Consider the following 23,929-nt stretch of genomic DNA (forward strand, 5'->3'; position numbering starts at 1 on the left):
CACGGCGCCTTGTTCCAAGGAGCACGGCTGCACTGTATGAGCTGAGACACCCAGAGGTGGGCTGTGCTGCTCACAGCCCCAAACCACCCTTGAAAACCTGCTCCCAGCCTCGTCCTCTACCAGCTCGCTCGTGCCTGGCACTGGGGGAGACAGCAAGGTGGGAGGCGGCGGCAGCCACTGCTCCCTCCTGCTACTGGTAAAACTAAGCTGCGCCATCCGGCCACGGCAGCGCTCCCCGCTCCCAGGAGCAGCTGGGCTCGCTGCCGTTCGCCTCCCCTCCGAGAGGCAGGCTCACTGCGCCCCTCTCCAGGGCACCAGCACCCGCTGCCAGCGCCCCTCCCCGAGGGCCCGCCTGCAAAGCCTCCATTGCCGCAACGCCAGGCTTCCCTCTTCCCTTCTCCACCGCCGGTCTTCCCACCGGCCGGCTGATGCGCAGGCGCACGCTTCTCTCTGATTGGCCTGCGCACATCCCGTCCCCGGCCCTAAGTGCCCAGTGGAAAGGTGCTACCACCCCTTCTGATGCGGAAGTGATGGACACGTGCTTGTTGGCCGCTGGACTCACCGCACCTTTCTTACCTGTCCGCCTTCTTGCGGAGTGGGCATCCAGGCACTTAGTCTCTCCCAGGAAGGCTTTTTCCCCTTAACCGGCTCAGCCTCCCTCCCTGGTCTCCTTCCAGCTCTCTGGTGAGCAGACATCTGTCCCCACCTTCTGTTCTCTGCTGTCTCCTGGTCTTGTCAGGTTCAGTAAATGGAAGCCCGATCACTCCCCCACGTCCGGCCCCCGGTCTGGACAGTTCAGCAGCGGGAGAGGCCCCCAGAACGGCAGTGGGAGGGTCAGCGTGTCGGGAGAGCGGCCTGGGAAGCAGCCATGGTGGCCACCAGGGAGCTGGCGGCAGAGGACACCACACTGCACGGGCCTCGAGTGCGGAGTCTGCTTCGGGTCTTTACTGACCAAACAAGGTCACAGCACTTCAGCCTCTGTCCACGTCCGCATACAGAGGGTACCCCGAGGGGACAGCCAAGGGTGCAGGCCAGGCGGGCGGGTGAGGGTGTCCACACCTGGACCGCTGGGTCCTCATTGCTCGGGTCTTTACTGACCAAAGTTCACAGCACTTCAGACTCTGTCCACGTCCGCATACAGAGGGTACCCCGAGGGGACGGCCAAGGGCGCAGGCCAGGCGGGCGGGCGAGGGTGTCCACACCTGGACCGCTGGGTCCTCACTGCTCACAGGTCCAGCCACACAGAAGGCAAGTTGCCCCGGGGGGCCGGGCCCACCCCACCTCCAAGGCAAAGCCCAGCCTCTGAGGAGACGGGAGCAGCAGGACTTGAGGCCTGGGTCAGGACAGAAGGCAGAGACCCCCCACTCAATGGTGCTGGGCAGCAGAGCTGGCTCCGCGGTCCTCGGCCTGACCCTCCCGGGGAGGGGCCTCAAGCAGGCCCAGCAGCTCGGGTGACCGAGGCACTGGGTGTGTAGAGGAGGTGTGGTCAGCGGCTGCCCTGAGAGCTCCTGTCACCTTTCATAGGGTCCGCTGTGGACCCCTTAAGAGAGATGATGGTAACAGGTCTGGTGTCTGCCTCCCACCTCCTCCTCTTCCCCGCCTCGCCTTGGGGATGAAGTGGGAGTCGGGGCCAGACTCAGCTCCCACCCAGCCCCGGCCCCAGCCCACAGCGCTCCTACCCAGACAAGCGGCCTGCGTGGCAGGGCCAGGCACAGGGTCCCCTGGCGCCCGAGCCCCTCTCCCGCTGCCTCCACTGCCCCTTGACTGACGTGACAGCGTGGACAGCCTGGTACCCTCTGCAAGGGGCCACTGCCCTTCCCATAGGTGAAGTTCATCTGACATGTCACCCAGGAAACGCCCAGACATGGGGCACCCACGCGTGTGCTAACCCAGGCGTGTGGACACATATGCACTAGGAGCAGGTTCTTCGCGCTACTCCACGGGAGACAGAAATCAGGAAACAAGGGAGAACCTCAGAGAAAAGTGACGCCGCCTGGGCACCATCCGGTCATGCGCTCAGGCGTCTGGCGCTGTCCACGGTGGCTCCCAGGTCACCGGCACGGGGGGAGTCGTGCCCCGGAGAAGCCAGCTTTAAGGATGCTGAGAGGCTGGCGGGGGTGGGACAGCCCCCTCCCCAGACAGTACAGACCCTGGGGTCACAGCCGGGCAGGAAGTGAACCCTCAACACCATGGCACGCCCTAGAAGGAGGAAGTGGGGGGGGGGGGCGGGGGCGCTCCCAGACTGCCCAGCAAGCGGCCATGGGTGGCTGGGGACAGGGCGGGGTCTCTGACACCGCTGTGGGGTAGGATGGCCACGGCTGGAAATCAAGGAGACACACAGGCATCACATGTCCAGGCAAGGCATTTTCAAGAGAAAATCACAGAAAAACAACACTTTTAGGTACAACGACATTACACATTTGGCGACTTTCAAACAAACGGCCTTCCCCACCCCAGCCACAGGCCCACAAGTCCTTTCTCTTTGGTGCTGTTAGAAAAGCCAGGAAGGAAGCCAGGGCCAGCGGGCAGGAAAAGGCTGCAGGAGCAGGCACGGCTGTGGGGGCGCCCGTCTGCTGGCCTCCAGCGCCCTCCGCGGGGGAAAGCAAGGGTCCGGAGGGCCTCTGCTGCCGAGACAAAGGAGGCGGAGCCGTCACCCTCCATCGGGCGCAGTCATCACCCATGTCCAGCCCCGGGTGCAGGACATCGCCCCCCCCCCGGCCCCGGCTTGCTTTCCCCAGAGGGCGCTGTTCATGGCAACGTGGGGTCACTGTGGCAACTCTACCCTTTATCCAAGACCCTCCAACCTCTGCGCCTGCTGCACGACTCCGAGGGTGCACGGGGGGAGTGTCCAAAGCAGCTGCTCCGCCCAACGTGGCCCACGGGGGAGACACGGCACGGCACGGCACGGCACGGCGGCAATCCCTTCTCCAGCCCACTTCCAAGGAGCCAGGCAGATCCCCAAGAGGCTCTGTCTGGGAATGCAGCCCCGCTGCCGTCACAAGACCTGTCCTAACACTGGCCCCGAAAACAAAGCAGGCTTCTGCACAGTTGCTCCGCAGCCAGGAGTCGCGTCGTCTCCAGAGTCCTGCGGGGGGGGTGGGCTCCATCGCTTTCGCCCAGCTGGGCGCTGGGGGCCAGGCTCAGCTCCGCCTTGGCGCAGCTCCGCCCCTGTACAGGAGCGGGACTTGACCTCACACAAGTGCTTGGCTGCATCGCTCTCACGTTCAGGACTCGGGTTTCAGATTGTCGGCTTACATTCGCGATCCTCTCTCCTGGAGAATCTGAGGTGGGAGGTGGGGGAGAAGGCACAGGCTGCTGAGCGGACTGCCGGGGAAACGGAGCCCCCGGCTGGTGGGCGCGGCGGGGCAGGGGGCCCCGCGCATCCCACACCCGAGTGTCCGGTCTGAGTCTCAGCTGCCCCTCTTCTGATCCAGCTTCCTGGTTCTACATCCCAGGAAGCAGCCGATGATGGCTTCACTGCCTGGTCCCTGTCACTCACATGGGAACCTGGATGGGATGTTGGGCTCCTGGCTTTGGCCTGGCCGAGCCCCAGCTGTTGTGGGCGTTTGGGGATGAATCAGTGGATGGAATCCCCCCTTTCTTCACTGCTCTGCCTTTCAAGCAGATGATTTAAAAAAAAATCAAAGAAAAGGGAGCCCCAGCTGATTTCCAGTGGCACTGGTGAGCAACACAGCGCTCTGGCAAGCCCAGGCAGGGGGGTGGAGCCTCAGCCCTGGGCAGCTCTTCTGCAGCAGACTCTCCTGCTGTGTGGAAAACAAACTGCTAGAAACTTGGAGTGGTGGTGGGGGAGTGGCACTGTGGCACAGCAGGTTAACGCCCTGGCCTGAAGTGCTGGCATCCCACATAGGTGCTGGTTCGAGACTCGGCTGCTCCACTTCCCATCCAGTTCTCTGCTATGGCCTCGGAAAGCAGTAGAAGATGGCCCAAGTCCTTGGGCCCCTGCACCCGCGTGGCAGAGCTGAAAAAGGTTCCTGGCTTCGGATCAGCACAGCTCGGGCCGTTGCAGCCATTTGGAAGTAAACCAGCGGATTGAAGACCTCTCTCTCTCTCTGTCTCTGCCTCTCTCTGTAACTCTTTCAAATAAATAAAATAAATCTTTGAAAAAAAAAGAGGAGAGGAAGAGAGAGAGAGGTCTTCCATCAGCTGGTTCACTCCCCAGTGAACCGGCCCACATGGGACGCTGGTGCTTTAGGTCAGGGCTTTAACCCACTGCACTACAGCACCAGCTCCATCTGTCTCTCCTCTCTCTGTGTAACTCTGACTTTTTTCTTTTCTTTCTTTTTTTTCTTTTTTTTTTTGACAGGCAGAGTTAGACAGTGAGAGAGAGAGACAGAGACAAAGGTCTTCCTTTTCCGTTGGTTCACCCCTCAAATGGCTGCTATGGCTGGAACTGTGCCGATCCAAAGCCAGGAGCCAGGTGCTTCTCCTGGTCTCTCATGCGGGTACAGGGCCCAAGCACCTGGGCCATCCTCCACTGACTTCCTGGGCCACAGCAGAGAGCTGAACTGGAAGAGGGGCAACCGGGACAGAATCCAGTGCCCTGACAGGGACTAGAACCCAGGGTGCCGGCGCCGCAGGTGGAGGATTAGCCAAGTGAGCTGCGGCGCTGGCCATTTTTTTTTTTTTAATATTTATTTATTTTTAAAAGATTTTATTTATTTATTTGAGAGGTAGAGTTACAGATAGTGAGGGGGGGGGAGAGAGAGAGAGAGAGAGGGAAAGGTCTTCCACCTGTTGGTTCACGCCTCAAATGGCCACAATGGCTGGAGCTGCGCCGATCTGAAGCCAGGAGCCAGGTTCTTCTTCCCGGTTTCCCACGTAAGTGCATGGGCCCAAGCGCTTGGGCCATCCTCCACTGCCTCCCGGGCCACAGCAGAGAGCTGGACCGGAAGTGGAGCAGCCGGAACTAGAACCGGCGCCCATATGGGATGCCGGCGCCGCGGGCGGAGGATTAGCGTACTGTGCCACAGCACTGACCCCCGACTTTCAAATAAATCAATCGGCCGGCGCCGCAGCTCAATAGGCTAATCCTCCGCCTTGCGGCGCCGCCATACCGGGTTCTAGTCCCGGTCGGGGCGCTGGATTCTGTCCTGGTTACCCCTCTTCCAGGCCAGCTCTCTGCTATGGCCCGGGAGTGCAGTGGAGGATGGCCCAAGTGCTTGGGCCCTGCACCCCATGGGAAACCAGGATAAGCACCTGGCTCCTGCCATCGGATCAGCGCGGTGCACTGGCCGCGGCGGCCATTGGAGGGTGAACCAACGGCAAAGGAAGACCTTTCTCTCTCTCTCTCTCTCTCTCACTGTCCACTCTGCCTGTCAAAAAAAAAAATCAAATTTTTTAAAAAATAAACTTAGGAAGGGGCAGTCACAATAGTCAGAAATCATTTTCTTTTCTTGAGACAGCAAAAAGCAACCAACAAAAAAACAAGAACAGCAGTTTCAAAGAACAGAGGCAAAATTCTTTCGATTTTGCGCTCAGCATTCTCCCCGTGCAGTAAGCAGCGCGACAGCTTCTCCTCGCTGACGTGGAAGTCCCCTCCCTGGCTCCTGTCTCCCGAGTGCCAACCCCTGCCTACTCTGAATCCTGGCTGCCACGACGCTCGAGAGAACCACGAAGGGGAGAGGAAGGAGGGGAGCACGGGGAGCCGCGGGCCAGCAGGGCTGCGGGGCGGCGGGGCCGCGCGCTCAGGCCGGTCTCACCTTCGCCTTCTCGCTGGGCTCGATGACGATGCCGTTGGTAGAATTATTTAGCTCTCTGGAGACGACACAGAGGAACTCGGCCTGGTCTTCATTCCCGTAGTTGTAGGAAGACCCAATGCTGATGAGCTGGGAAACGATTTGGAGAACACAGTGACCTTGCGATCCCGCAGGGCCACACGTCACACCCTCCTCCTGACGCAGCCCTGCAGCTTCACTTCTCGAAGGGTGAAGAGCTCTCTGGAACTATCAAGGCCCTGGAGGGCACTGGCGCAGGGGTTGATGGGGCCTGGGCAGGACGCCTCCCCAGGGAGCACAGAGTGAGTTCTGCCATCACCTTCCCACACCCAGAAATCATCCCCTCGGCGGTGGTGGGATCAACATGATCCCGCCCCCTCTCTCCAACACCAAGACAAAGACCTGGCGCTGCTGGCAAGGGAAAGGGACAGGTGCTGCAGCCAAAGCCAGAGCTGGTTCATGAGCGCAAGTCCTGGACAGCAGAGTGGCCCTCAGAAGGACCTGGGAAGCACCCGGTAAGTCGGTGAAGAGGGACCACAGCTCCGTGCCGCTGGCACTTTAACCCTTTTGGAGAACTGAACTCAACATTTAATTCCAACTGGGAAACACATGTGCCCTGGGGAGCAGCAGCCACAGGCTGAGGGCATCCTCCGACCAGAGCAGGCCTGGTGCTGAAGGCCTGGGCGGGGACATCGCAGCCTCCCTGCGCGCACACAGACAGTGAGAACATACTCATCCTCCCTCGGGACACTAAGACGAAAAAAATGACCCGAGGAAGTGTTCGTTATGGGACGGCCTTCTGCCGCCTGGCTCAGAGGCTGCAGGGGTGGGGCTCTACTCCCGGCTTTGGCTGGTCCTGCCCCAGCCAGTGTGGGCATTTGGGGAATGAACTAGCAGATGGCAGCTGTGTCTCTCAAATTAAATTAAAAAAAAATTACTCACTAGTTTCACAAATAATACTTTTGTTCTCTTTTTGGTAGCCCTTGCTGAAGACTTGGTATCAGGAAACTACTTCCAGAGCGGAGCGCAGCAAGCTCTGGAGACTTGTGACTCCCACCCACGAGAAGGAGCCCGCCGCACAGGCTGCGCGCTCTGCAGAGGCCCACGGCAGAATATGGCCGCCCTGGCTCTGAGGACGGCACAGCTGTGCGCCCAGCCTCCCTGTGTCTGCGGCACGCTCTGCCCTCTGACGGAGAGGAGCCGCAGAGCTGACTCGCGGTCGCTCTGTTTTAGCACAAAGCGGAAGGAGCCAGAGGACCAGGCCAGCTTCTCACGGCGCCTGGCTGCCCGGCTGGCGCCTGCTCGCCAAGCTTGCACGGCGGGTACACAGACGCGCCGCGTACAAGCCCCGTCTCGGGAGATGGCAGGGAAGGCTTGTTGCTGAACCCCAGTCTTCTGGAAGGAATCCCTCAGACGGAAGGAGAGCCAAAGGGAGGCACCTTCCTGCCTAAACAAGCTTGCTGGTGTCCCAGCACAGTCAAGCGCAACGTCTTGGTGCTCGTGAGGACCGGGGAGAGGCCACCCTGGGCAGCTGGGAGACCTCCCACGCTCCCCCACTCCATCATGCACTACCAGGCAAGCACCACGTGGCGCCATGCTTCGCGCTGGGACCACACCTGGCCCTATGGGCTGCGGAGGCGACTGGCGGAAGGGCAGGGTAGGATACCTGCTCGAATTTCCAGCCATCAGACATAGTGGAGACCATCTGGGTGAGCTCCTCCTCTTGGCACTGCAGGACTCTGTACACGTGCTTCACGGGGCCCTGCGACACACAGGCGACAGTGAGGAGCAGCGTCAGGACACAGCGGTTTGCAGCTGCCTGGGGGGGGGGGAGTGCTGGGGCGGGGTGGGGGGGGCTCTTCAAAGCGACAAACACTGCAAGACAGCAAGCCTGGGAACTCCTCCCTGGCAGCCACCATCACCCGCTCTGACAAACAGCACTGGGGTTTTTCAATAAACTGATCTAAGGAAAGAAAGAAAAAAGCGTCCACGGACACGAATCAGTGGGCAAAAGAATTCTCTGGAGAGGGGGATTAGGTGAGCAACCACGCTGACAAACTTGGATCTCACCCGTCTCCCCACGCAGGAAAGACAGTCAGATTACTTTGCAAAACAAAGCCACGTTTTCCCCTGAAGTCATTTATATCGGATGTACAGCTGCTTGGGCCTATTCAGAGTGATACAAATGCAGACAGGAACAACATGTGACGTTATTGCAGGTGCTCCCTGCTCGGGTCTCTGTGTGGAACGGTAGCCTTCCTGCTACGGAAGTGTGGGATAGCAGAGACAGACTTGTTCCTGCCTGCCTCCAGGGGACAGTCTTCCGGACGCTAATGAGACGGCTCTTGCAAGTAGAAGCGGAGCCCTAGGAGGGTTCAGGATGGCGGGTGCTTGCCAAGGGACCAAGCTGGTGGCTGGGGAGTTAGAACCTTCAGCCCCAAACCTGACCTTACGGGAAGAGGTAAGGCCCAGTGATACAGTCAATGCAATCTACGGAACATCCTGTCAACAACGGGGCTCAGAGAGCTGTGAGCACCAGGGTGGGGGGTGGGGACACAGGTGCCTGCACTTGGGACCCTGTGGGATTTTGCCTGGTGTGTGTCTTCACCTGGTTGTTCAACTGTGCCCTGCAGGATGAACCGTGCTAGTAAACACAGCATGTTTCTGAGTTCTGTGAGCTGTTCTAACACGTGACTGAATCTGACGTCAGGGGGCTGTGGGAACCCCTGAATTTGCAGCCAAACCAGACAGAAGTGCAGGTAGCCCGAGGACCCAGGACTCGTGACTGGCAGTGTCAGAATGAGAGCAGTCTGTGGCACTGAACCCACAGACACTGAGGACAGTCGGTTCAGGACCGAATTAAATGAAGAGAAAAGTCATTTGTGGGCAAGGGTCAGCCCTCTGACACAGGGGTGGGGAACGTCTGGCCACGTAAGGCCCATGAAGTCACCCGGTCTGGCCCTGCCAGGGCGATCGTGGGTGGGACTGGAGATTCGGTTAGTCTCCAGCAGGCTAATTTTTAAGCTGATACTTTTGCATGGCCTGGGAATGATGTTATAAATATCCAAACGGCCTTGGCAGAAAAAAGGTTCCCCACCTCCGCTCCAGGAGGTGAACTAGAGCCAGAGGCCAACAACCGAGCTGCAGGAACGGACAGGCCCTGTGCTCTGTGCCAGGTGTGCCACGGCAGGCACACTCAGGCACGGAAGCGGCGGCTGTCGGGACGGGTAAAGGCACAGAGGAGGGTGCAGCCTGGGACACTCGGGGCCCCGAACCTGCACAGCTGCGGAGGGCAGGCGGCACAGATGGCAACGGAGGCTCACTACCAGGACGCTCAGCCAAGAGGAGCGTATGAACTCTTCCTTTAGAGTGATGAAAACTTAGTACTTTTCCAAAAAGATGAGTGAGCTTCACTTATCAGGAGCATCAGGCTCCGGGGAAGCGCGGGACAAACAGGCGTCCTCACGGCTGCGTGCGAGTGGACAAGCCCAGAGCCGCGTCAGAGCAGTCCTGGGGCAGGTGTCCGCTCCTTCCACGGCTGAGGACGCCGGGGCTTGCTGGGGGCACCCTGCCTGAGCTGTGCAGTCCTCAAGTGGACAGCGGGTAGAGCTGGGGGTTGAGTCCAGGGCTGCCTGCCAACCCTGCATTTTCTTCTACGCTTTCTCCTCCTAAAACAGGTAGTAACCATCATCCGCCAGGGCACTAAGATTAGAAACAGTTCCTTTCATGTAGAATATAGGACAAACCCCAGGAGAGTCCACTGGTTTTTTTAACCATACACTCTGGGAACAGCCAGAGGCTTCTGTTACAAAATCTATAGCGTCAGAAAGCCGCGCACTCTTGGCCACGGCTGTCAAGGTCTCAGGCACTGAAGATGTCATCGTTTGCCTCTTTTTTCTCTCCCAGGTAACCACTGGGGCTCCCACATGCACCACGGCCAGTCACCGATCACGGTGTTAGACAGCAAAGCAGTCAGAACGGTGGAGCCACTACAAGAGACGAGGGCTCATGGGCGTCAGAGGGCGGTGGGAAGCCCACCTCCCAAGGACGGGAGGTGTGCAGACCCCCGTGGGGCCGTGTGTCCCAAGGGCCAAAGAGGGTGTGGGTGAACAGCAATAATGAGTTTCTCAGGGTGTCACTGAGTAAAAGGACAGGCTGAAAGATCAATTAGCATCAGAAAGGTCTTGACATTTCTAGAACAAAAAACTTCAAGCTGGGTAGGAATCCACAGGCCTTCAGACTCCGGAGGACTAATTAACCGCCAGACAGAACGCTCCCAGGCACTCCGGGAATTGGCTAATGGCAAAGGTGTTCAGGCACTGTGATTCCAACGGCTGAAACCACGTCATCCAGGCTACCATCAAGACTTTTACTAAGCAACCAAGGCATTTCAAGGTGTGGAGAACTGGGGAAAAAGCTGGATTTCCAAACTATCTCAGCTGTAAGTATCTGCAACAGTGCACGAGGCCATGGATTAGAGATGGCAGATAGGTAAGGGCCCCCACCTCACATTTCCTACGGCAACCTGCAAGCCAATGGCAAACCAGCCCTGCACACGGGGAAGGCGCCTACAGCCCACAGGCCAGGACACGCCTTCTCTCCCCTCCGCAAACCGCTGCAGACAAGGGGGTAAGAGTTCATTTTTGTCACAGGTGTCAGTGAGGCACCTGCTATTTCCCAGAGAAAGCTTGGCTCTGTGAAGTCGCACACAGGAGAGCAAGGCACTGGTGTTACGTTTAAAAGGAAATGTATGGCCGACCTGAATGGCAGGAAAAGTCTCTGCTGTCACAGCTCATACTTAAACAGCCACCCCCCGCAACTGGCGAGGACAGACGGCCACGGCAGAGCACGGCTCTGCCCCGCCCACTGCACCTCCTCACAACAGAGCCTGGATGGATGGAAGGGGTCTGTTCTTCCTGCCTGACTTCATGCTACCCTCCTATCGCTCACAGGCCCTCGGGGGCCTGACAGGAGCGACTGCGGCCAAACATCCGACAAATGCCGCGGTGTGAAGCAGCCACAGTCAGCCCTGTTCTCTTTCCTTCGCTCGAACCAGGGGGCACATTCTGCTTCATTTGTCTTTTTCTGAATCCACATAAAAACCCGGACACCACAATGGAGGCTTGGGATTATTTTCCCGGGAGCATGAGTCACAAGCAGCGTTTCCAGCCTACCCAGGAGACCGGTTTCAGGCGGCCCGCAAGCGGCGGAGGGGCAGGGTCCCCCCCCCCCCCCCCCCCCCGTGAAGGCTGTCCCTACGAAGAGGGGCCAGCATGGAGAAGCAGGCCTCCTGCGGGCTGTGGACGGAGGGGGAGGTTCTGCCAGAGAGGGCAGGCCTGGGGCCGCACTCCCCTGCTCCTCATCCTAAATGAACACGGGCTGCTCCGCTCGGCTGTTTCTTCTTCCCCATCTCCTTGCTCGGAACAACCCCGGCTGGGGCGGCGCCATCTGCACGGCAGACAGACCGTGCTCCATGCAGACGTGGGCTCTAAAGGGCAAGGCATCCTTGGATCTGGCCCTGCCAGACGCACACACGGGGGAGCCGCGGAGACGTCCGCCACAGCTTACTTGTGAGGTTCTGTTCTCGTTGTCCCGTATCCTCTCCTTAACCAGGCGCACCAGGGACGCGATGTTGTAGAATTCCGCCTCTTCCAGCACGCCTGCAGCGAGGACCAGACCATAGTCAGAGGTGTGCGGGACACAAGGAGAGGCTGCGCCCTGCAAACACAAACCCGGGCCCTGCTGCTCCCTGCCTGGCCCCACACGTGCGCTGATGGACAGCGTCCCCACGTCACTCAGGGCCTGGAACCGGCCATGCTGCGCCTGGCTTGAACTCGCACTTTTTATCCAGTTGGCCCTAAAGAGAACTGACTGTGTCGAATTCACAGGGTGCTTACGGTCTGAACAATATTAAAGGCAAATACTGCAAGGCCCCTCTGCCACACAAAGTCAGAGACTCCGACAGGACAACTATGGCACGTGTGACCCCGCAGCAGGAGAGAAGGGTGCCCGGAGGCCGTTCCTAGGACGGCTGATGAAAACGAACCTAGCTGCAGATAAAAGCAGTTCCCAGTATTGAACTTCCTGAGTTTGGTAACTGTACTGTGGCTGTGTGAGCCGCCCTTGTACACGGAACATTGAGAGATGCGGCCTGTCGCACAGTCTCAGACAGTTCCACAGCAGAGACCGCGGTGGGCAGAGGGAGGAGAGATAAACAGAAGGGGGAGGGGGAGGGAGAGGGAGAGAGAGACAGAGAACACAAATAAATTTTAAAAAGTAAAAAATGAGTGAATCTGGATAGAGGGAGCTTTTGGTATTATTCTTGCTCTCTTAAGTTTGAAATTATTTCAAAATAACTTTTTTTTTTTAATTAAAGGCACTAGGAAGACCCACGAGTCGGGCACTGCTGAAGCTGGAGTTACTGTGCTCCTCCCGATGGCACTGTATGTGCTTGAAATGACATCTTGGGGGTGGGTGTTTGGCCTAGCAATTAAGAGGCTAAGACACCTGCATCCCACACTGGGGTCCCTGGATTCGGTGTCCACCTCCGACTCCTGACCGTAGCCTCCTGCCATTGTAGACCTTGGGTTCCTGTCACCCACGAGACCTGCACTGAGTTCCCAGCTCCGGGCTCCAGCCTGGCCAGACCTAACTGTTGAGGGTGTCTGGCGAGTGGACCAGCAGATGCAAGTTGTCTGTCTCTGCCTCTCACACAGGTTAATTTAAAAAATAAAGAAAGGAGCACATTTCATTATTTATTTACTTATTCTTAAAGATTTATTTATTTGAAAGGCAGAGTTATATATATAGAGAGATCTTCCATCTGCTGATATACCTCCCAAGTGGTTGCAACAGCCAGGGCTAGGCCAGTCTGAAGCCAGGAGCCAGGAGCTTCTTCTGGGTCTCCCACAAGGGGGGCAGGGGCCCAAGGACTTGGGCCACCTGCTGCTTTTCCAGGGACATTAGCAGGGAGTTGGATCGAAGTGGAGCAGCTGGGACTCAAACCGGCATCCATCCTTATGGGATGCTGGCACTGCAGGCCATGACTTAACCCGCTACGCCACAGCACTGGCCCCGAAAAGGGCATTTTAAAAACAGAGGGTAATTCTTCCTTTTACTGGCTGAACGAGTTGCTTTGCAGTCACTATTCATTAACTAGCACAACTACTACAAGTTTTCTAACTCAGAGCTAACGTTCCCAGACCAGGGTGCCCGGGATCAGTTGAATGCCCTCAGCAGGACCACACCACCTGGACCCACTTCCTGTCCAAGCACCCCACGGGGTAAAAGGATGAGGCAACCAATGATATGCCTGCAACGAGCCCGAGAATGAATTAGGTCAGCTGCAGAAATACGGGGAGGCATGAGACCAGAGTCTTAAAGAAATGAGGCCAAGCTTTTATTATTTTTTTATAGCTGCGAGTTCAAAGTAAAATTGAAAATATAAATAACTCGGTGTCAAGAGACGCACTGCTCCAGGCCGTGGACATCCAGGAGTGGGAAAAAAGGCTGCACGGAGGCTGGCGGGCTCTCTCAGCCAAGACTCCGGCTCCTGTTCACAAACCGGCTGCCCCCACCACGCAGCTCCACGCAAATCCCAAAGAAAACCCCGCTCTCTGAGTGTGTGGAACAGCTGGATTCTGAAATGCTCCCGCAAACGTGCTCTTACCTTCTTCTGCCAGCTCCTTGGTGATGATGAGCTTCCCGTGGCGGAGGTAGTTGAGGATAGGACCAAAGTACGTGGGGTCTCTGTCAATCAGGTAGGCCCCCGTCTCGTCCTGCCAACCAAACACAACGCATCACTGGGGGCTGCAGGAGCGGTGCTACACTGAGAGGGTTTCCCCCGCAGCCAACAACGTTTTCAGGAGGGCAGGTTTCGCCTGGATCTTTGCTCAGCGCAAACTGTCGGCAAGCGAGAGGACTGACTAGGTGTCCCGGAGCTTGCGACCGTTCCAGACAGCGGGTTACAGGTGCGCACTCACTGGCCTGAACTTCAAAAACCTTTGCCTGGACAAGTACCAGCGTGATTCAGAAAGGGAAGGAGCAAACGGTATCGCCGTGTGGTTTAAACCTGGGCTCGGGATGGGCATTCCGGCTCCCTAAGAAAACCTCTGTTTAGCCAGCAACGCGCTTCAGCTCAGGACCACTGTCAGCGGGAGCCCGCTCTGCCGGCTGCCACACACACACACACACACACACACAGGACCACTGTCAGCGGGAGCCCGCTCTGCCGGCTGCCACACACACACACACACACACACACAACCACTGTCAGCGGGAGCCCGCTCTGCCGGCTGCCACACATACACACACACACACACACAGGACCACTGTCAGCGGGAGCCCGCTCTGCCGGCTGCCACACACACACACACACACACACAGGACCACTGTCAGCGGGAGCCCGCTCTGCCGGCTGCCACACACACACAGACACACACACAGGACCACTGTCAGCGGGAGCCCGCTCTGCCGGCTGCCACACACACAGACACACACACACACACAGGATCACTGTCAGCGGGAGCCCGCTCTGCCGGCTGCCACACACACACACACACACACACAGGACCACTGTCAGCGGGAGCCCGCTCTGCCGGCTGCCACACACACACAGACACACACACAGGACCACTGTCAGCGGGAGCCCGCTCTGCCGGCTGCCACACACACAGACACACACACACACACAGGATCACTGTCAGCGGGAGCCCGCTCTGCCGGCTGCTGACACACACACACACACACACACAGGACCACTGTCAGCGGGAGCCCGCTCTGCCGGCTGCCACACACACACACACACAGACACAGGACCACTGTCAGCGGGAGCCCGCTCTGCCGGCTGCTCACACACACACACACACACACACAGGATCACTGTCAGCGGGAGCCCGCTCTGCCGGCTGCCACACACACACACACACACACACACACAGGACCACTGTCAGCGGGAGCCCGCTCTGCCGGCTGCCACACACACACACACACACACACAGGACCACTGTCAGCGGGAGCCCGCTCTGCCGGCTGCCACACACACACACACAGGACCACTGTCAGCGGGAGCCCGCTCTGCCGGCTGCTCACACACACACACACACACACAGGACCACTGTCAGCGGGAGCCCGCTCTGCCGGCTGCTGCCACACACACACACACACACACACACACAGGACCACTGTCAGCGGGAGCCCGCTCTGCCGGCTGCCACACACACACACACACACACACAGGACCACTGTCAGCGGGAGCCCGCTCTGCCGGCTGCTGCCACACACACACACACACACACACACAGGACCACTGTCAGCGGGAGCCCGCTCTGCCGGCTGCCACACACACACACACACACACACACACAGGACCACTGTCAGCGAGAGCCCGCTCTGCCGGCTGCTCACACACACACACACACACACACACAGGACCACTGTCAGCGGGAGCCCGCTCTGCCGGCTGCTGACACACACACACACACACACACACAGGACCACTGTCAGCGGGAGCCCGCTCTGCCGGCTGCTCACACACACACACACACACACACACACAGGACCACTGTCAGCGGGAGCCCGCTCTGCCGGCTGCCACACATACACACACACACACACACAGGACCACTGTCAGCGGGAGCCCGCTCTGCCGGCTGCCACACACACACACAGACACACACACAGGACCACTGTCAGCGGGAGCCCGCTCTGCCGGCTGCCACACACACACACACACACACACACAGGACCACTGTCAGCGGGAGCCCGCTCTGCCGGCTGCTCACACACACACACACACACACACACAGGACCACTGTCAGCGGGAGCCCGCTCTGCCGGCTGCTGACACACACACACACACACACACACAGGACCACTGTCAGCGGGAGCCCGCTCTGCCGGCTGCTCACACACACACACACACACACACAGGACCACTGTCAGCGGGAGCCCGCTCTGCCGGCTGCCACACATACACACACACACACACACAGGACCACTGTCAGCGGGAGCCCGCTCTGCCGGCTGCCACACACACACACAGACACACACACAGGACCACTGTCAGCGGGAGCCCGCTCTGCCGGCTGCCACACACACACACACACACACACACAGGACCACTGTCAGCGGGAGCCCGCTCTGCCGGCTGCCACACACACACACACACACACACAGGATCACTGTCAGCGGGAGCCCGCTCTGCCGGCTGCTGACACACACACACACACACACACAGGACCACTGTCAGCGGGAGCCCGCTCTGCCGGCTGCCACACACACACACACACACACACACACGGCAGCTCTGCGCCCAGAGGAGGCTTGGTACAGCCGGGACTTGGCTCTGCGCGGCTCCAGCCCTACTCATCTTTACAGTAAGAGGCTTCTGCTGCGAGATGACGGCAGATATAATTCCTACATGAGCAAGGGCTCTGGGATCTCCTTTCTTCCAAGCTAGGGAAAGATGGGGCTTCCGTCCATCCAAGATTAGGGGAGAGGGAGGAAGAGACCAAGGCAGCAAAGGAAGCCCCCGCGTGCCACAGGGGTCCAGCGGGGTGGAGGGAGCCATGGTCAAGCTGAAAACAAATGCAAACTACAGTTAACCCGGTGGCGGGTTCAGTGTCACCTCTCAACCCTCTGGTTAACAGTCATGCACCCTGGCCAACAGCACTCCTCATCTTAACCCGTCAGCCTAGGTTCGCCCCAATACCGCCAAATGGCAGCCTCTTCCCAAGGAGTGCACTGGATTTGGGGGTTGCACCTAGCATAGTGACTGATACCAGTTTCCAGTTCTGGGACCAGGGCCACAGCAAAGCCGTGCGGTACAAGGAGCACGTCCCACACCATCAGACCCAAGCCTTCATTCAACTTGGCAAAGGGCTTCCGCGGGAAGTCTGAGCTACATCGACGCCTCGGCTCGCCCTGACCCGGTTCAGAGTGCACCTGGCACCGGCAGCGCGGGGCCGAGGGACCGGCTGGGGCGAGGCGGGCAGAAAGGTGGGGAAGGGGTGTGGAGTAGGCGCAGGTGCACGCCGTGTAGCGAGCCAAGGGCGGGGTCCGACAGCGCCGGGGTGTGCCTGGGGACCCTTCTGAGGTTCCGGGGAGGCCTTGGGGGCCGCGGGGGGATGGGGTCCTGGCCTGTCGGGGGCGTGTCCCAAGACTCGGCCGACGAGCCTGGGAGGAAGAGGGGGTCCGAAGGCCCGGGGGCGCGCCCGAGGGCGGGGCGCACCTTGTCCGAGTCCAGCTCCGGGTCCTCCTGGCAGCAGAGGCGGCAGAGGAACGACTTGGGCTCCCGGCCTAGGGTCTGTCTGGTGGTCACGAAGTAGGTGCCGCCTACATTCAGCCGCACCCAGCGGGCCGCGCCGCCGCCCCCCGCCCGCTCGGGGGGTCCGGGACCCGGCTCCAGCGGCTGCGCGACGGCGGCGGGCGAGCGGGCGTGCCCGCGGGGCGTGAGGCCGGCAGGGCGAGGGCTGGGGGGCCCGCGGCCCGGCCCAGCCCCATCGCCCACCCCGCTCCCGCCACCCCCTCCCAGCCCCGCCATCGCCGGGTCCAGCTGCAGCTCCGCCATCTTGGGCCGCCGCCGCCGCCGCCGCCGCGGCTGCCCGCGCGCCGCCGGGCCGGCCCATTTCTCGGCAGGGAGAGCCGGGCCGGCCCATCGGCGGGGGTGGGGCAGGGGGAGAGGGGACGGGAGCGCCCCCAACCAGCGCCCGGGAGCCCGTGAAGCGCAGGCGCTGCGCCGGCCGCGAGGGGCGGGACTTCCTGGATAAAGCCGCCAATTCTACTGGCTGACACACGCCTCAAGGCCCGCCCCTGTGGCTTCGCCATTGGCTGAGGGGAGGCCTTCCGGTGTCCCACTTCCGTTTCTTGCTGCGCGGACTGGGAGTCGCCGGGGTCGGTGAAGGTGAGTGGGGTCCGGGGGTGCAGGGCCTGCGTTCGGGCGCGTCCCTCTGCTTGGTCACGTCCAAGCCGCGCATCCGGCCGCGAACGCCGTGCTCTCGACTGAGCGGCTTGCAGAGCGCCCCGGGTGTGGCTGCTGTTCTTGGCTGCGCGCTCCCCTCTTCACCTTTCCCTCGCGCGAGGTCGCGGAGGCCGGGCTGTCTTCCCTCGGCTGTCCCGCGGGCACCGTGTTCGCCTGCCGAGGGGCGTCCCGGGAGGGGGCTTGTCCCCGAGCCCCTGTCCCAGGCGCTGGGGGCTGAGCGTCGAACGGGAGGACGGCGGCCTCTGTAGCTGTGGCTCCTGCGCCATGCGGGCGCGCCCGGCGTCTCTGAGGGCGCTGGGTTTAAAGGCAGCCCCTGCGGCCGTCACCCTCCTCTCCGCTCCGTAGGAAAGACCGGAGGTGGCAGGTGTTCGACAGCTTTTCATGTAAGACCTCCAGGAAGATTCCCCACCTCCTTTGTAATCCGCTCCATAGCTTGTGAAGTGCTTTTTGGCCTTTCGGTCTTCTGAGCGGACCCTGGTCGAGTTCGACTGATTCCGTGTGTGTGTGTGTGTGTGTGTGTGTTTATTTTAAAGGTCACTCACTCAACATTTCCTCCCACCTTCACATACATACTGCGAGTGCGTAGCCCTGCTGGTGCTGCAGGTGTACTGGGGGGAGGAGGGGTGGGGGCTGGAGAGCCCCTTACGTTTGTGTGAGCCTGCAGAGCCAGCTGACCGGCGCGATTTCGTTCGATTCCTCTGACAGCCAGAGGTGAGCAGGGCTGATTGTCCCCGGCTCACGGGTCGGGAAGTTCCAGCCCACAGTCAGCTCTGTTTAGTCCTTGTTGAAACTTACGGTCAGGTTCTGTGCGCTGGAGAACCATTAAACACAATCTGAGTGGAAGTAGATTTAAACGCTTTAAACTTTTTTTTTATTTATCTAATTGAGAGGCAGAGTTAGAGACAGTGAGAGGGAGAGACAGACAGAAAGGTCTTCCGTCCGTTGGTTGACTCTCCAGATGGGAACAATGGCTGGAGCTGCGCCGATCCGAAGCCAGGAGCCAGAAGCTTCCTCCCGTCTCCCACACCGGTGCAGGGGCCCAAGGGCTTGGGCCATCTTCTACTGCTTTCTCAGGCCATAGCAGAGAGTTGGATAGGAAGTAGAGCAGCCGGGACTAGAACTGGTGCCCATAAGGGATGCTGGCACTGCAGGTGGAGGATCAACCAACTGTGCCACAGGGCCGGCCCCTAGACTCTTTTTAAGAAAAAATCATTTATCTAGGGGCCAGTGCTGTGGTGCAGCAGGTTAAAGTCCCATCCTGCAGCTCTGGCATCCCATACGGGCACCAGTTCTAGTCCTGGCTGCTCTACTTCCCATCCAATTCCTATCCTAACCAATGGAAGGAAGACCTTTTTCGCTGTCTCTCTCACTGTCTAACTTTGCCTGTCAAAGAAAAATATCTAATTAAAAGTAGAATTCCAGAGAGGGGGGGAGACAGAGAAAGATCTTCCATCCTTTGGTTTACTCCTCAATGGATGCAATGGCTGAGGCTGGGCCAGGCCTAAACCAGGAGCCTGGAGCTTCTTCCGGTTCTGCCACACGGATGCACCACTTTCCCAGGTGCATTAGCAGGGAGCTGGATCGGAAGTGGAGCGGCCGGGACTTGACCCGGTGCCCATATGGGAAGCCGGCAGTGCAGACAGAGGCTTAGCCGACCAGGCCACGAACTGTTTGTTATGCAGTGTGTGAACTTTGATGGCAGCAGTATTTCCAGATGCCTGGAGGCAAGAAATAGAGAGCCGGGCTTTTAAGCAGAAGTGGGAGTTGGGGCTGGGGAAGGGACAGGCGCGCGGGAGAGAATGTGTGTGCGTGTGCCGGGTCGGAGCCCCTGGCTTTGGGAAGCTGATCTCTCTCTGATTAATGCCCGCCGAGCACTCACGGGATGCAGATCTGTTTCTTTGAGGACTTGCACGTCGCTGCGGTGCCCTCCCTCCCTGGATTCTCTCCCATCGTTGTGGTGTCCTCCCTCCCAGGATTCTCTCCGAGACGCTGTTGTGATCAGACTGTTTTATTTTCCAGGATCCAAGATGGCGGGGCGCAAACTTGCTCTAAAAGCCATAGACTGGGTAGCTTTTGGAGAGATCATACCCCGAAACCAGAAGGCCATTGCCAACTCCCTGAAGTCCTGGAACGAGACCCTCAGCTCCAGGTCAGTACATTCCTAAGGGAGCCCTGTACTTGGCCACAGCTCAGTGATTTGGGATTACATTGAAATTCTGATACCTTCCTGACGAAGAAGAAACCCATGCGTTTCCCAAATAAAAACAGCCCTTTTGCATTTTTGCGATGACCCTGCTGAGGCTGGCGCTGTCAGGAACAGGGTCCTGCCTGTGGGTTTTCTGCTGCTCGGGGAACAGACGTAACTTTGGCTTTCTGCTGTGAACAGGTTGGCCACTCTCCCCGAGAACCCCCCAGCTATCGACTGGGCCTACTACAAGGCCAATGTGGCCAAGGCCGGCTTGGTGGATGACTTTGAGAAGAAGGTGAGTTGTAGACAAGCAGAGCGCTGATCTGGTGAAGTGGTTTGTGGGTGGGGAGCAGGAGGTGCGAGATGACAGGCAGGGAGGGTGATGGTGGGGCTCAGTGCCCAGAGGAGGCTTTGGAAACAGCGTGATGCTTAGAAACGTGCCGGGCCTGCGGTGGAAAGGCCCGGCACAGCCTTGGCGCGGGGGACCGTCGAGTTGTTTCTGCTGTTCACTGTCCCTTACAGCTGTAATGCCTCATTTGGTACTTAGGCTTTTTATTTATTTATTTTTAAGATTTATTTATTTGAAAGAGTTACACAGAGAGAAGGAGGTCTTCCATCTGCTGGCTCACTCCCCAATTGTCTGCAACAGCTGGAGCTGCACCAGTCTGAAGCCAGGAGCTTCTTCCAGGTCTCCCACATGGGGGCAGGGGCCATCTTCCACTGCTTTCCCAGGCTATAGCAAAAGGAGCTGGATGGGAAGTGGAGCAGCCAGGGCCCGAACTGGCGCCCATATGGGATGCCGGCACTGCAGGTGGCGGCTTTACCTGCTACGCCACAGCACAGGCCCCAGGTACTTGGACTTTTTTAAAAAAAGAGAGATAAAGAGAGAGCTCTTGGCTACTGGTTCAGTGCCGAAATCCCCACAGCAGCTGGGCTTGGCCAAGCCAAAGCCAGAGAAGCCTCCATGCAGGTCCCCCATGTGGCTGGCAGGGACCCGAGTTCGTGTGCCCTCATCTCCTGCCTCCCAAGTGCATTAGAAGGAAGCTGGATCAGGAGTGGAGGGGCTGGGACTTGGATTGGCACTCCAGGGTGGAACACAGGCGTTCCTAGCAGCAGCCCCAGCGCCCATCCCTGTTACACATCATTGGTCTCAGTATCCAGTGTTGATTTGCTTATTCATTTGAAGATGTGTGTGGAGGGCCTTCTCTGTGCCAGGCCCCGCCCTAAGTGCGGGGGCTGTACCAGAGAGCCGTCTACCAAGGCGACCATCTCGGTCTGTCAGGCAGCGCTAGCGCTGCAGTCAGTCTGTGAAGTTGCCTGTAAAAGAGAAATCAGATTTTCATTAGAATGCAAAAGGGCGGGGCCAGCATCCCATGTGGGTGGGGTTTGAGTCCCAGCTGCCCCACTTCTGATCCAGCTCTCTGCTGTGGCCTGGGAAGGCAGTGGAAGACGGCCCAAGTGCTTGGGCCCCTGCACCCATGTGGGAGACCTGGAATAGTCTCCTGGCTTCAGATCGGCCCAGCATCAGCCATTGTGGCCGTTTGGGTGGCGAACCAGCAGATGGAAAACACCTCCCTCCCTCCCTCTGCCTCTCTGTAACTCTGCCTTTCTTTTTTCTTTTCTTTTCTTTTTTTTTTTTTTTCTTTTTTTTTTACTCTATTTGACAGGTAGAATTAGTGAGAGAGAGACAGAGAGAAAGGTCTTCCTTCCGTTGGTTCACCCCCCAAATGGTTGCCACAGCCGGCGCACTGCGCCAATCCAAAGCCAGGAGCCAGGTGCTTCCTCCTGGTCTCCCATGCGGGTGCAGGGCCTAAGGACTTGGGCCATCCTCCACTGCCTTCCCGGGCCATAGCAGAGAGTTGGCCTGGAAGAGGAGCAACCGGGACTAGAACCTGGTGCCCATATGGGATGCCGGCACCGCAGGCGGAGGATTAACCAAGTGAGCCACAGCGCCGGCCCCCAACTCTGCCTTTCAAATAAATCTTTTTAAAAAAAATGTAAAAGGTTGCTGGGGTGGGCATTTGGCACGGTGGCTAAGAAGCCTGTGTTCCCCACTGGAGGCCTGGGTTTGAGTCCCAGCTCCACTTCCAGTCTCACCTTCCTGCTGGTGCACACCCTGGGAGGCAGCTGATGGCTTCAGTACTGGGGTCCCCGCCGCCCGCGTGGAGACCAGATTGAGTTCCTGGCTTTGGCCGGACCCAGCCCTAGCTGAGGCAAGCACTGGAGGATCAGATCGGTGTTCACAGACCTCTCTGTCTGTGTCTGTCTCTCTGCTTTTCAAATAAATAAGAAAATGAGTTTTTAACAAGTGCAGGGTGCTAGGAGGCTTCCTGATCGCCAGGCCCCCTGTCCTGTTCAGATGGGCTGCAGACCCTCTCTCTAATCACAAATCACCCAGGGCTGAGCAGGCCGCTGAGCCCCGCTCCGTTCACGTCTTCCCACCACGACTGTCGGGGGGCAGCCTGGCTTCCTCGTGGGGTGGAGACTGATCTCAGGGATGCAGCCGCGCTGAGCCCTTTCGTCGTCCTCCAGCATATATGGTGACAGCTCACGCTCCCTGTGTTTGCAGTTCAACGCCCTGAAGGTCCCTGTGCCCGAGGACAAATACACGGCCCTGGTGGATGCTGAAGAAAAAGAAGATGTGAGTAGCGCGGATTCTGATCGCTCTGTGCAGCTGTGCGGCTGGGGTCAGGTGGAAGTAATTAAACTGGATATGGCGACACCACAGCCATAAAGGGACAGGTGGATGTCAGAACACACTGAGCGCCAAGTGAAAGAAGTGGGCAAGAAAATCAAGTGCAGGCCCATAAGTCCACCTTTATAAAGCCCCAGAGAAAGCTCACCTGGAGGGACAGCACGCGGCTGCCTCGGGGGGGTGGTGGGTGCTCCCTGTGTTGAGTGGCACGCCTTGAATACACGCTTCCTAGGGTGTGGCCACTGTACCTCAGCAGAGCTGTTTGAAAAGAGAGTTGGAATCGGGTAGAGAAATTCAATAGTAGTCAGGTGCTAACTTAGCTCGGAGGCACCAGATGGCTGGACCAGGGAGCGTGTGGCTGGATGGCCGGTGACCGGGCCCCGTGACACAGGCGTTCCGTAGGTTGCCCGGACTAGGACCTCGCTGGAGAGCCTGGCCCTGCCCTTGTAAGCAGGTGTTCCTGCACAGGATGCCTTGTGGGCGTTAGGGGAGCTGTGGTCAGAGCAGTGGGGGCGAGAGCCACCGGCGCTGGACCTCGGAGCCGGGTCAGGCTGTTTCACAGCAGGTTTCTCCGTCCTCTCGAAGGTGAAAAGCTGTGCAGAGTTCGTGTCTCTCTCCAAGGCCAGGATTGAGGAATATGAGAAGCAGGTAAGAGGGACCGCGGCTTTGCCTGGGGCGTCCGGTGTCTCTGACCTGGCGGCAGGTGGTGAGCGGTCTCTCTCCCTCTTCCCTGTGCAGCTGGAGAAGATGAGGAACATAATTCCCTTTGACCAGATGACCATTGAGGACCTGAACGAAGCCTTCCCAGAAACCAAACTGGACAAGAAGAAGTATCCCTATTGGCCTCACCAGCCCATCGAGAACTTATAAAACCGCGCGAGGAAGCCCTGGCCCTCATGTTCCAAACCCTGGACGTTAAAATAAAATGTACACAGTTCTGTGCATCTCGTCTCTCTGGTTGAGGGGCTCAAGCCTCACGCCCAGGGTGTTGCCGCCAGCAGTGGGCGCTTTGTGAGAATGGGGGTGAGGCTGGGGCTGCGTCCGCGATCCGCCGTGCATGGGCCTGGCTCGGTTCTGGGCTGACCTCCGCGCAGTGCGGCCCTGGGCTGCGGCAGACGGGGCCTCTGCAGCTCTCCTTGAGCTTCCCCTGTGCTCAAACCCACTGGTTCTTGGGCAGTGCTGCCTTCGGCCTGCCCAGTGGTGGTCACAGACAGCCGGTCCACACTGCGGGTGGAGCGGGAGGAGTGCAGAAAAGGCGTACCGCCATCAGTCCATCTTCCAGTTCCCACCAACCCATCACTGCAGTTAGCGACAACCCTGAGCCATGTCGG

At 59.0% G+C, this 23,929-nt stretch overlaps 2 protein-coding genes across 2 annotated transcripts; one reads left to right on the forward strand and one right to left on the reverse strand.

The window, feature by feature from the left end:
* Positions 1 to 2,364: 2,364 nt before the first annotated feature.
* Positions 2,365 to 17,304, reverse strand: KCTD2 (potassium channel tetramerization domain containing 2). The gene is made up of 6 exons (XM_062215991.1): positions 16,966 to 17,304; positions 13,405 to 13,513; positions 11,304 to 11,395; positions 7,402 to 7,497; positions 5,721 to 5,846; positions 2,365 to 3,281 (listed from the first exon to the last, which is right to left on the reverse strand). Exons 1-6 carry the CDS (start codon positions 17,302 to 17,304, stop codon positions 3,252 to 3,254), a joined length of 792 nt encoding a protein of 263 aa, XP_062071975.1. The 3' UTR covers positions 2,365 to 3,251.
* A 229-nt stretch (positions 17,305 to 17,533) lies between these two features.
* ATP5PD (ATP synthase peripheral stalk subunit d) lies at positions 17,534 to 23,542 on the forward strand. Its single transcript, XM_062174784.1, has 6 exons — positions 17,534 to 17,637; positions 19,735 to 19,864; positions 20,102 to 20,198; positions 22,473 to 22,544; positions 23,184 to 23,246; positions 23,337 to 23,542. Exons 2-6 carry the CDS (start codon positions 19,743 to 19,745, stop codon positions 23,466 to 23,468), a joined length of 486 nt encoding a protein of 161 aa, XP_062030768.1. The 5' UTR covers positions 17,534 to 17,637; positions 19,735 to 19,742; the 3' UTR covers positions 23,469 to 23,542.
* Positions 23,543 to 23,929: the final 387 nt, after the last annotated feature.

Source organism: Lepus europaeus, chromosome 18 (genome assembly GCF_033115175.1).
Source record: "Lepus europaeus isolate LE1 chromosome 18, mLepTim1.pri, whole genome shotgun sequence".
Taxonomy (NCBI): domain Eukaryota; kingdom Metazoa; phylum Chordata; class Mammalia; order Lagomorpha; family Leporidae; genus Lepus; species Lepus europaeus.

Excerpts from the sequence above, each read along its gene's own strand:
- ATP5PD (XM_062174784.1), top strand. The coding sequence starts at position 19,743 with ATGGCGGGGCGCAAACTTGCTCTAAAAGCCATAGACTGGGTAGCTTTT. Across the intron at positions 19,865-20,101 it reads AACGAGACCCTCAGCTCCAG|GTTGGCCACTCTCCCCGAGA; the intron begins GTCAGTACATTC and ends TGCTGTGAACAG. Across the intron at positions 20,199-22,472 it reads TGGATGACTTTGAGAAGAAG|TTCAACGCCCTGAAGGTCCC; the intron begins GTGAGTTGTAGA and ends CTGTGTTTGCAG.
- KCTD2 (XM_062215991.1), bottom strand. The coding sequence starts at position 17,304 with ATGGCGGAGCTGCAGCTGGACCCGGCGATGGCGGGGCTGGGAGGGGGT. Across the intron at positions 11,396-13,404 it reads CAAGGAGCTGGCAGAAGAAG|GCGTGCTGGAAGAGGCGGAA; the intron begins GTAAGAGCACGT and ends TCCTCGCTGCAG. Across the intron at positions 5,847-7,401 it reads ATGGCTGGAAATTCGAGCAG|CTCATCAGCATTGGGTCTTC; the intron begins GTATCCTACCCT and ends ATCGTTTCCCAG.